The sequence below is a fragment of the Clupea harengus genome, chromosome 14, assembly GCF_900700415.2.
Source record: "Clupea harengus chromosome 14, Ch_v2.0.2, whole genome shotgun sequence".
In the NCBI taxonomy this organism is placed as follows: Eukaryota; Metazoa; Chordata; class Actinopteri; order Clupeiformes; family Clupeidae; genus Clupea; species Clupea harengus.
Window position 1 is genome coordinate 28449948 of NC_045165.1, and position 12004 is coordinate 28461951.

The window sequence follows — 12004 nt, forward strand, 5'->3', positions numbered from 1 at the left end:
CCTGTAGCTTGGTCTTTCTCCATGTACGCTCAGACCAGATGTGCCCTCTTAGTGTTGTTTTGCCTCACCTGAATGTTCTGTTATGTCCACCGTTTCAATAGCAATAGGTGTGCTGCAAAATGAGTTACATGCACAGTTAGTAAATCAAGATAATAAATAAAGCCCTTATAAATAATAAATAATGCATAATAAATAAAGCCCTTATAAATAATAAATAATACCTTACTAAAGCACATGAAGAAAAAATGTAAATGGCATTTATGTGATTTACTTTTAATGTCCCTTTGACCATCCAAACTCTCCATTCATCTAGATTGGAGCCTGATCTTGTCTGCCTGAAATAGCTGAATACAAACAATGAAGAAAATATACAAAACGTATTTATAAAGACATGTTGGAAATGTGGAGATTAAAGGCAGACTAGGCAATTTATTTTAGAAGCATTTGTGTTATATTTCTTCAAATGTTCTTTACATCCTGACAGCCATGAATAAATCAAATGCTCTGGCAATAAAAAGAAAGTAATCTGTCATCTGTGGCAGTCACAGGGCTGTAAAAAGCCTGTCCAAACATTTCATTCATCCTCCACTGGGTGGCAGGGTCCTGTCCGTCCAGTTAGGAATTATTTTCCGATACATTATTATTATTATTATTATTATTATTATTATAATGCGACTTTAACAAAGGAAATCTCACCCGCGAACTCCCCAAATACAGACAATATATTAAATGCCCGACCAGAGAGGAGAACATTCTGGATCACTGCTACACCACAGTTAGCAGTGCCTATCATGCCGTCCCCCGGGCTGCACTGGGACACTCTGACCACGTCATGGTCCATTTGATCCCTGCATACAGGCAGAAATTAAAACTCTGCAAACCTGTTGTGAGGACATCTAAGCAGTGGACCAGTGAAGCTGTGGAGGATCTTCAGGCGTGCTTGGACTGTACTGATTGGGATGTCTTCAGGACCGCTACCAACAGTCTGGATGAGTACACAGAAGCTGTGACATCATATATCAGCTTCTGTGAGGACAGCTGTTTACCATCACGCACCAGGGTGAGTTATAACAACGACAAACCCTGGTTCACAGCTAAACTCAGAAAGTTAAGGTTGGAGAAGGAAGAGGCATTCAGGAGTGGGGACAGAGACAGGTTTATTGACACAAAATACATGTTTAGCAAGGAGGTGCGAGATGCTAAACGTCTTTACTCTGAGAAACTCCAACACCAGTTCTCAGCCAACGACTCTGCTTCTGTCTGGAAAGGGCTTAGGCAGATAACAAACTTTAAGCCTAGAGCCCCCCACTCCACTAACGACCCACGCCTGGCCAATGACTTGAACGAGTTTTACTGTCGCTTCGAAAGACAATGGGACAGTCCTGATACCATCCCCTGTGACACCACCCACCAGCTCCAGCCCATCAGCTTCACCTTCCCCACCACAGCAGAGGCCTATGCCTCTCCACAGCTGCCCACCTCAGAGCACCCCCCCTTCTCCCCCACCACAGTGACGACTCTATCCATTATGGAGAGGGACGTCTTCAGACTCTTTAGGAGACAGAACCCCCGCAAAGCAACCGGGCCAGACTCTGTCTCTCCATCCATCCTAAAGCACTGTGCTGAACAGCTGTCACCGGTGTTTACAGACATTTTTAACTCCTCACTGAAGTCATGCCACGTACCAGCCTGTTTCAAAACCTCGACCATCATCCCCGTCCCCAAAAAAACAAAGATCAGTGGACTTAATGACTACAGACCCGTTGCTCTGACCTCTGTTGTGATGAAGTCATTTGAGCGGCTTGTGTTGCGGCATCTCAAAGCCATCACTGACCCTCTACTGGATCCCCTCCAGTTTGCCTACAGAGCTAACAGGTCTGTAGACGATGCAGTAAACATGGCCCTTCACTCCATCCTCCAGCACCTGGACACCTCAGGAACCTATGCCAGGATCCTGTTTGTGGACTTCAGCTCTGCCTTCAATACTATCATCCCGGCTCTGCTACAGGACAAGCTTCTCCGGCTGAGTGTGCCTGACTCCATCTGCAGGTGGATCACAGACTTACTGTCTGACCGGAGGCAGCACGTGCGGCTGGGAAAACATGTCTCTGACCCCCGGACCATCAGCACCGGTTCCCCTCAAGGCTGCGTTCTTTCCCCTCTTCTCTTCTCCCTGTACACCAACAGCTGCACCTCCAGTCACCAGTCCGTCAAGCTCCTCAAGTTCGCGGACGACACCACCCTCATTGGGCTCATCTCTGGTGGTGATGAGTCTGCCTACAGGTGGGAGATTGACCATCTGGTGACCTGGTGTGGACAGAACAATCTGGAGCTCAACGCACTGAAAACAGTGGAGATGGTTGTCGATTTCAGGAAGAACCCAGCCCCTCCCAACCCCATCACCCTGAGTGACGCCCCAGTTGACAGTGTGGAGTCCATCCGCTTCCTGGGCACCATCATCTCCCAGGACCTCAAGTGGGAGCTAAACATCATCTCCCTCACCAAAAAGGCACATCAGAGGATGTACTTCCTGCGGCAGCTGAAGAAATTCAACCTGCCAAAGGCAATGATGGTGAACTTTTACACCTCCATCATTGAGTCCATCCTCACCTCCTCCATCACCATCTGGTACGCTGCTGCCACTGCCAAAGACAAAAGCAGACTGCAGCGTGTCATTCGTTCTGCGGAGAAGGTGATTGGCTGCAATTTGCCATCTCTCCAGGATTTGTATGCATCCAGGACCCTGAGGCGTGCAGGGAAGATTATGGCTGATCCCTCCCACCCTGGACACAAACTCCTTGTGCCACTCCCCTCCGGCAGAAGGCTGCGGTCCATCAGGACCAAAACCTCACGCCACCTGAGCAGCTTCTTCCCGTCTGCGGTTGTCCTCATCAACAAGGCCCGGGACCCCCGCCCCCCAACACGGACTCTAATCCCTTTTTTGCACACTCCTGCTGTAACCTAATATGTGTATTGTTTATTGTGTATGTTTATTGTTTGCACCATTGTACCACAAAGAATTCCTCGTAGGTGAAAACCTACTTGGCAGTAAAAACCTTTCTGATTCTGATTCTGATTCTGATTCTGATAATAACTGATGTTCTTCATTTAATTTAACTTGAACTGTTTAACTTGAATCAAACTTTGCTTAATACATCTTTTCAGCCTGATTTAATGCTATCTATTTTTGGATTTTGTACATTTTTGTAATTCTGTAAACTTTTAAAATATTTAAGACCACCAAAACTATCCTAGCCACCTCAACTGCCAAAACTACCCTATTGATTACCTAGGGACCGCCATAGCAACCAATGTAATCAATGTAATGAATTAACTATTTTCTCCATCCTTTCCATGTACTAAAAAAACAGGCTCTTTTTCCTTTTGTAGGTTTGCCACTGTGAAGTATGAGCACAACACAAAGCATATCAAGAATCAGTTCATGCACCTGACCAATTACAGTGTTAACAAGAAGAGCAGTGATTATGTCAGGTAAGCAAGAGAGTCTGGCGGGATGAAAAGATTTGTAGTCTTGTTCTCCCTCCATTTAAAGTTATATGCTTAAACCAAAGTTACGGTTTCACATGTAGGAACCAATCAATTGAGTATAATATAATTTAGACACAAATTCAGACAAATAGTGTAATCTATAATATATACATTCTGTGACATTTTGAATGACGTGTTTGTGATGTGGTTTATCGTGTCGACAAAGGATAATGAAAAGCAGTCATATTCTTTTAAAGTTGCCTCTCAATGAACTATAAACTTGCTATCAAAACCAAGTACCACTTCCACCAAGCTGGTCTACTGAAGTGCTATTATGTAGACACTGTGTTTTTTGTTCTGTGCAGCTGTGATGACCCCGATGTGGAGGATTATGGCAACAAGTGGAGCATGAGTGCAATGCTGCGGTATTTGAGGCGGCACGGAAAGGACACCACATGTGAGTTTGTGGAAGACTTTCACATCCACAGCCAACTCCCACACCTGTGGAATTTACAGTTTTCTGCCTCTTTTCCAGCACCTTCTGAAGTTCTCAAGCTCCTGTTGAACACTTTGCAAATAAGGATGGTTTTAAAACAAATGAAATAAAGTGTTGTATTGAACCATTAGAATGTGAGTTATGATACATGTACTTTATGGGTCATTGTAGTCACGTGGTACAGCCAGTTCAAATATACAGAGACCGTTCTTCTTATGTTGCAGTGCTTATGGAGCAGATAGAGGACCTGGTGATAAAAGCTTTGCTGAGTGTGGAACTGCACATTGCCACAGCCTGCAAGATGTTCATCCCCCACAGGACCAATTGCTTTGGTAAGATCCACACGCAATGGCTTGTTTCCATGTTTGCCCACAGTTGGCTGTTAGGCCATTCAAGTGTTAGAAAAAGGAAAGGGCTGGGCAACTGGATGCTTTCAGGAATCTTTTCAACAAACATGGTACTGCTGCCCCGATATCAAGGTTTCACCCTGCCACTGACCTGTTGTGTGTGTGTGGAGTGCAGCTCTAGGCTTATTAGTCAGCCACTCAGTTATTCTCCATATTGTCCGTATTAGCAGGCTGCGATGCTGCATTTCTCTTCCTCTTTCTCTGGTAGTCTAGAAATGTAGTTTGAGTCTTCTAGTGTGTCTCTCTCTCCTCTGTCATTCTTTTCCCCTCTTCCCATCCCTCTGTTTGTGTACACTGTCTGAAGTCTTTCTTGTCTTTCTTTTCCCCCTATTCCCATCCCTCTATTTGTGTACACTGTCTGAAGTCTTTCTTGCCTCATCACATACTCCCTCTGCCTGCACTCTACCTTTCCATTTTGTCCCTTCCATTTCTCTTCCCTACTCTTGTTCTCTGTGCTTTGACCGTTATATTTATTTGTGTGCTGCCTAAAGCCATTCTTGCACTCATTCTCCCTTTTTTTTTTCCTACATGTTTTCCTCTCTTTTCCTCTCATTCCACCGTTTCTCTGCTCTTTTTCTCTCACCCCATCTCTGTTTCTGTTTGACTCTCCTCTCTAGGCATATTAATCTTCCCAGGGATGTTCCTTGTTGAGCCTGTTGGTGTTGAGTACCATGGGTAGTGTTATGTCCCCTGCTCAAAGGAGACAACAAAAACCCATGACTTTATTGAGAAGTGTTGAATATTCAGCCGGTACCATGAGATTTTTCTAACCTACTGAAAACCATACCATAAGGTTGTGTTCAAAGGTAATTTGAGTATTGTTTATCGGTGGTCACGAAGTGTGTGGAAAATGTCTACTGTGCCTTCTCTAACCATGAACACATTTGGGTAGTTTTCTCTGGAGAGGGTTCCATGCCACATTGTTTACATTTACAAGTTTTAATTTGAAAAAGTAAAGCCTGAAATATTTTGTTGTTTTAGTACTCAATTTAGTACAGGGTGATTCGAATTTACACTCACTCTTTTTTTTTTTATCAGCATTTTCCATTTTATCCCAATTTTTGGGGAAATCAGACACAATTTTAGCAGTTAATTCATTTAAAAGCAAATCTACAGATTGTTTTGCATTAAGGTTGACTTTTTGCGTAGGGATAAATTGTTTCATGAGAATGTGCTGATGACTAGCTTGAGAATTTGTATTAGCCCATAAATGTGTTGTTGAATAGTTAAACGCAGGTGTGCAACTAATAGTGAAGTTTGAAAAATATATTTTTTGATTATTTCTGTATCAGTACAGTCTGATACAGTTAATTTGATCTGGCTAAATATCAAATAAAGTTTTGACAAGTAGGCCTATTAAAATATTCATTTAGTTTGGAGGCTCCAGTATGATGATGAGTGGAAGATTTCTGTGGATAGTGCACTCTAAGTTTCCTAGTAGTCAGACTGAAGAGGAAATGAGATAGGATGTGTTTGTTGCTGACGGTAGGACTAGTTTTAGTCTGTAGAAATGTTTATTAACAAATTTGAGAATAATGTTGACTTGATAAACGAGTGTCAGTAGCTTGAATTGAGCATTCTATTCTATTACTTAGCTCACATTGTTATATATTAATAACTTTTAGATATTATTAGCATTATCTCTGCCAAAAGCAGGCCTACTGCTTTGTTCTTGTCGTGGGTGGTTGTATCCCGAAAAGCTATTTGATGAATTTCAGCATTCATATTTAGTCCTAAATGTATATAATATATGTAGTTGTCTTATTGCTCTCAAATTCCTGTGTTCTTTTTTATGTGATTTATGTGATGTCATGACAATCAGTTTGATGTAAATGTGCTTACAAATAGCTTGGTATAAGTGATGATGATGATTCAAACTGATGTGTCACTGGTAGATAAATGGTCACAATAAGTTTTGAGATATATAACACAGCAAGGGTTTTGCACAATTATGCTGAATTATGTGTTGACTTTTGAATTAACTTTTCGTTGTTGCAGTTAAGGTATTTTGGTAAGATGTATGCACATTCATGCAATGCACATAACCTGCGTATTGGAAACTGAGAATTTGCATTAGGGTATTAATCAGAATTAGGAATGACAGTCCTAATATCAGTCAGTCCTAAGTAACTAGCTCCCACAACACGCCCACACGAAGCTGTAAGTTTAGCTTGATTTGCTTTCTCCTTTCACTATTTATGTTTCTCCTTTCACTATTTGGAGTCTGTTGTTTAAAATCAGTCATCCATGAATATCAGAGTCGACTGGGTTAACCTCAATGTTTTCCATGTTTGTATTTTTGTGCTTGGATGTGTCTGCAGAACTCTATGGTTTTGATGTCCTAATTGATACCAACCTTAAACCTTGGCTCCTGGAGGTCAACCTCTCCCCTTCTCTGGCTTGGTGAGTGACAGATGTTTTGATCTTCTGAGTATGCAATTATATTTATAGCGTATTTTCCAGACTATAAATCACACCGTACATAAACATCATTACATTCATTGTATGTGTTTTACCTGTGTATTAACCACAGTTTATTCAATGTTAAATCATCTTGTCACGTAAAACTAAATGCCATGTAGTCGTGGTGCGCACACTACTAGCCATTTAAAAGTTTTATGGGATGGGCATTTCAAGCAAAAAACTTTGCTTCAGGTTATGCAGCAAACGGTGTTACTTGGTTGCTATGGTTGCCTAGTTGCTATGTTAGCTGGCTAGCTAGCTAAAGGAAACTTTTAAATAACCTTAAATGGTTTAGTTCCATGTGTATGACATGATAGCTAGTTATCTAGCTGATGCTACAGCCTCCTCAAAATTATAATAGGAAAAGGTAGAATCCCTTTTAACGCTAGCAGCTGCCAACTGTGAAGATGATTCCCTAAGCATTGGATAGCTAGGATAGTTAAAAAGCTCCGATAGATAGAAATCCTCTGGGTGCCTGTGCAGCTTCATATTAACATGAGTTCATATTGCACATGCTAGTAATTACCAACTGTTAAGATGGTTCCCTAAGCTAGAGATAGCAAGTATAGTTCAAAGCAAGGTTAACTGGTGTGAGACCTTGCATGTTTTGCACACCTCTCATGGAGGTTCAAGCACCTTAGCATCCTGTTAAATAGGCTACGGTTAGGTGGGAATACACACCCGATTTCTTTACCATTATGGAAGATTGAGTACGAAAGAAAATGTGTTTTATCCCATGTTGTTTTTAATGGGATTCGTAAGAGGGAGAGAGGCCCATTCTACCTGGCAGAGTTACTGTGTGTGTTACTAACTTCCAGGTGGAAAGAAAATAAACCTCACCCAAATATTAACCAAAGGGCTGCAGAAAGTTTAAAAACCAATGTATAAACAGTGGTTAATAGTCGTAAAATTACGGTAGGTGTTATTATGAATTATAAGCCACTTCCGTATACAGTCTAATGTTGCACGGTGTATCGATACTACAAAAGGTACCGCGGTACCCTCACGTTGTAAACGATACGATTTTGCATATTTTTAGTATCGATACTTCATTAAAATATTGCCGAATCAGAGCACGCTCACGTTCCGCTCCCTGTCAAGCTGCCTGCACGCAGTGACTGCATGGGCGGGGCTGCTAGCTCTCACACACGCAGCAGGCAGCCCTCACTAACAGACAGCAGGGGAGACATGGCCTCAAGTTCAGGAGCTTTTGCCGACCATCCTCGGCTTGTTGATAATGGCAGAAGTGGCATGGCAGAGTGGCATGGCAGAAGTGAAATCTGGAATTATTTTAGATACATCGCAGATAGTGAAGGAAAGCCCACCGACACACAGAGACCCATCTGCAAATTTTCTTTTAAAGCGACTCAGACAAAGGGAGGCAACACGTCTAATATGGTAAAGCACCTCTCAGACAGACACCCCGAACTTTCCAAAGAGTTCAAATAACGACAGGTTAGCAAATGTGATTGCAAACATGAACACCCCCAAGCTCACCCATATACTGCCTAACACGAGTAGCCTTAGCCTATTTTAGCGACAAGCAATTTTCTCCATCACATAATTTTTACGATGCGTAGGACAAGGATCATAATGCAGTGTGGTTAACGTAATGAAACCAGTAATGTTAACTGCCATAATCTGAAAATGATGCATTTAACTTCCATCAGTAGTACGGTTCGTGTTTATCCTTACAGAAGGCCCTTTTTTAAGGATAGGTTAGCTGAAGGCATATCTGATGGCCCTATTGTATGTAGCCTCGTTTAAGACGTTGATCTAGCTTTCAATTTGGCAGCAAGAACGTAGCCAAATTCATTGTCAAAATTCAACTTTAGAGAGAAAACACTATATATGCAAACATTTTTACAATTTCACTAATGGGGTCAGAATGCTCACAGAAGTGCACCAAATGAAACACAATTGATGCAATAGGCTACATGCTGATGGAGCCTGAGGGTGGATCTTGAGCTGGTAAAAATGGGAACCATACAGATGTTTTATTTTTAAATATATCGATAAATATGCAAGTAACGTATCGTATTTGTGGTATTGTTTCGTATTTGTAGTATCGTAAGTATCGGGTATCATGATATTTATGGCAGGTATTGTATCGAAGTCATAATTTTGGTATCGTGACAACACTAATACAGTCATGGCCAAAAGTTTTGGCAGTGACACAAATGTTGTGTTTTGCAAACTTTGCCGCTTCAGTATGTGGTATACTGAAGAAACTCTATATGCATAAGGCTTTTATTGGCAAATATATAAAATGTATGCTAAGACTCAATATTTACACTATTGACCCTTCATAACTTTTGCAACTTGTTCTGGCATATTGGATATCAGCCAAATCCTGACTGATGGCAATCCATTCTTGCCTTATTAGCGCTTGGAGTTGATCACAATTTGTGGGCTTCTGCTTGTCCACCCGCTTTTTGAGGATTGACCACGAGTTCTTGATGGGATTAAGAAGAAAATTTCAATGTAATGATCTCCGAGCCACTTCATTATCACTTTTGCCTTGTGACATGGTGCTCCATCATGCTGGGAAATCGGATCATCACCAAATTGCTCTGTGATCGTCGGCAGAAGTTGCTTTTGGAGGACCTTTTGATACCATTCTTTATTCATGTCTGTGTTTTTGGACAGAATTGTGAGTGAGCCCACTCCCTTGGATGAGAAGCAGCCAGGAGGCTTCACTGTTGACACGACACAGGACTCATGGTAGCATTCACCTTTTCTTCTCCGGATAATCACATTTCCAGATGTCCCAAACAGTCGAAAGGGGGGAACATAACTTTTCTCCGATGAAGCCAGTCAGTCGTCTGCTGTCCAATCCTTGTACTTGCTGCAGAATTTCAGTCTGTCCTTGATGTTTTTCTTGAAGCTTCTTTGCTGCCCTTCTTGACACCAGGCCATTGCCCAAAAGTCTTCGTCTCACTGTGCGTGCAGATGCAAACCCACCTACCTGCTCTCAATATTGAGCAAGCTCTGCATGGGTGGTAACACCATTCCATAGCTGACTTCTCAGGAGGCAACCTGGGACCTGCTGGACACTCTCGGACGTCCTGAAGAATTCTTCACCGCAGTTGAACCTCTCCCTGAAGTTCTTGATGATCCGGTAAATTATTCTTTCTGGTGGAATATTCTTTGCAGCAATTTGCTTGCATGTGAGGCCATTTTGATGCCAAGGGATGATGGCTGCATGTGTTTCTTTGGAGGTAACCATTGGTAACACAAGAAGATGATGATGATTTCAAGCTCTTCTTCCCTCTTTTAAAAGCATCAGTCTGCTCTTATAATCCAATCAGAATGATGGAATTGCACTCTACACACTTCCCCTTGTGCTGATGATATGATTACTGAAATTATGTTAGCTGGTCATTTTGTGCCAGGGCCAACAAGTGAAAAATGTTTTTTTGTGATAAAGTACATTTTGGATGCCAATGAAGCTCTTTGCAATTAATTAAAATGCATCTGATCAAAATTGAGCAGATTGTGAAACACAATATTTGTGTCACTGCCAAAACCTCTGGCCATGACTGTGCATTCAGATGTGCCACTGTAGGGGGTAGTAGAATGCCACTGATTTGTCTTTCTCTTTTTTGTCTCTTCATTGTTTCCTGGATTCCAGTGATACTCCACTAGATCTGAAGATCAAGGCCAGTATGATTTCAGACATGTTTTCCCTCATTGGTAAGTATTTTTCATTTCTTTATTTTCATTGTAACATGTAATATGGCTGAGTAGAAGAATAAAGCTCTTAAAGACTGAGCCTTGAATCTTATTTTCAGGTTAAAATAGGATAGCCTACATCGTGGTTGGGAGACAGGGATAGGGTGAACCAAGCCTTTCTCATTCCACACATTCACATTAGTCTAGACAGTGTAGACCATGGGTGAAGCCTCCAAAACATGCAATTCACCTGAGTATTCCTGAACATGGTAGAAAATGTTGGCAGTCACAGAAGTTGCATATAATCTTTAAATTGTCGTTCAGTCAGGCATTGTTTGGTGTCAGCTACATAGCCTAATCCAATCAAAAATCAAGACGTCCCGAACAACCAGCTGAAACAGCAAATGATCAGGTTGCGTGTTATGTGTTAAGTAGAGAATGTTGGCCAGATCTTCCTCTCCACAACATCATGGATGGTGTTAATGATAACTGAAGATGTGATCTATTGTCTGACATGACTACCAGCGTCAGATGGCACACTGGAGCTTAGGCACGGCTCCTGCCAAAAAAGGTGTCAATGGAACGTGCAGATGCCAGCAAAATAATTTGAAGTGCACAAATTAATTTATGTCTTAACTGCTCAAACAAATGGATTAACATCAGAGTCAGCATATGGGGCAAGAAGTCTCTAATATAGTTCCGTGCCAGAGATTCCACATCTCAGAACATTAAGCACATAGTGGGTCTTGGCCCACCACCTAATGGGTATTCCACTCAAATTGTAACAGGTCCAGTCAGTCAAAACTCTTCCCCAGCTAAAACGGAAGCGATTCGATTTGGAGAGAATTACATCTACAACATGCTTTTTTACCAGATTGTAGCTTTGTTAACATTTTTGTTGAATGGAGCCGGCTTCTTCTCTCAGTTTTGTAGTAACAGGTTACGGCTCAACCAGCCTCAGTTCTCTCCTGGAGTAGGGCAGGGCTGAACTAGAGACCTTTGGAATGGAATTCAATGCAATAATACAATTAGAGAAATTTAAGAAAGAAGCTTTAATTTATTTTCATCCTGTCCGAATTTATTTTCCTGTACTGACTGGCGGACTATAGATTATCCCACATTATTATACAGTTACTTGCCAAAACAAAAGACATTCCTCCAAAATACCTTTTTATAATAGTTCTTCACATGAAAAACAAAAGTTCTTCACATGAATATAACTTTAAAGATTCAGGTGCTGCAACGTATTACTGGCTGACTTCAAGATTTTTTTCTACAATTTTTTTTTGCAGTAGTCTATATAAAGAAATAGCCGACCTCCGAACCTTGGGATAGCCCATTCAATTCAATGGAACTTTTTACAAAATTCTGAAGAGCCGTATAATAAAGCAATAGGTGGCATCAGTTTTGGTCAAAAGTTACAGACAAGTGCTCTAGAATCTTTGGATTAGTTTACCTTGCAATGGAATTGACT

At 41.5% G+C, this 12004-nt stretch overlaps 1 protein-coding gene across 3 annotated transcripts in view; it reads left to right on the forward strand.

The window, feature by feature from the left end:
* Positions 1 to 12004, forward strand: part of ttll5 (tubulin tyrosine ligase-like family, member 5) — an 83686-nt gene that overhangs the window by 25001 nt on the left and 46681 nt on the right. For all 3 annotated transcript variants that reach the window (XM_031580737.2, XM_031580736.2, XM_031580738.2), the window contains 5 exons: positions 3391 to 3492; positions 3855 to 3946; positions 4210 to 4317; positions 6714 to 6795; positions 10490 to 10551. In XM_031580737.2, coding sequence (XP_031436597.1) covers positions 3391 to 3492; positions 3855 to 3946; positions 4210 to 4317; positions 6714 to 6795; positions 10490 to 10551 — 446 coding nt within the window. The remainder of the gene's footprint in view (positions 1 to 3390; positions 3493 to 3854; positions 3947 to 4209; positions 4318 to 6713; positions 6796 to 10489; positions 10552 to 12004) is intronic.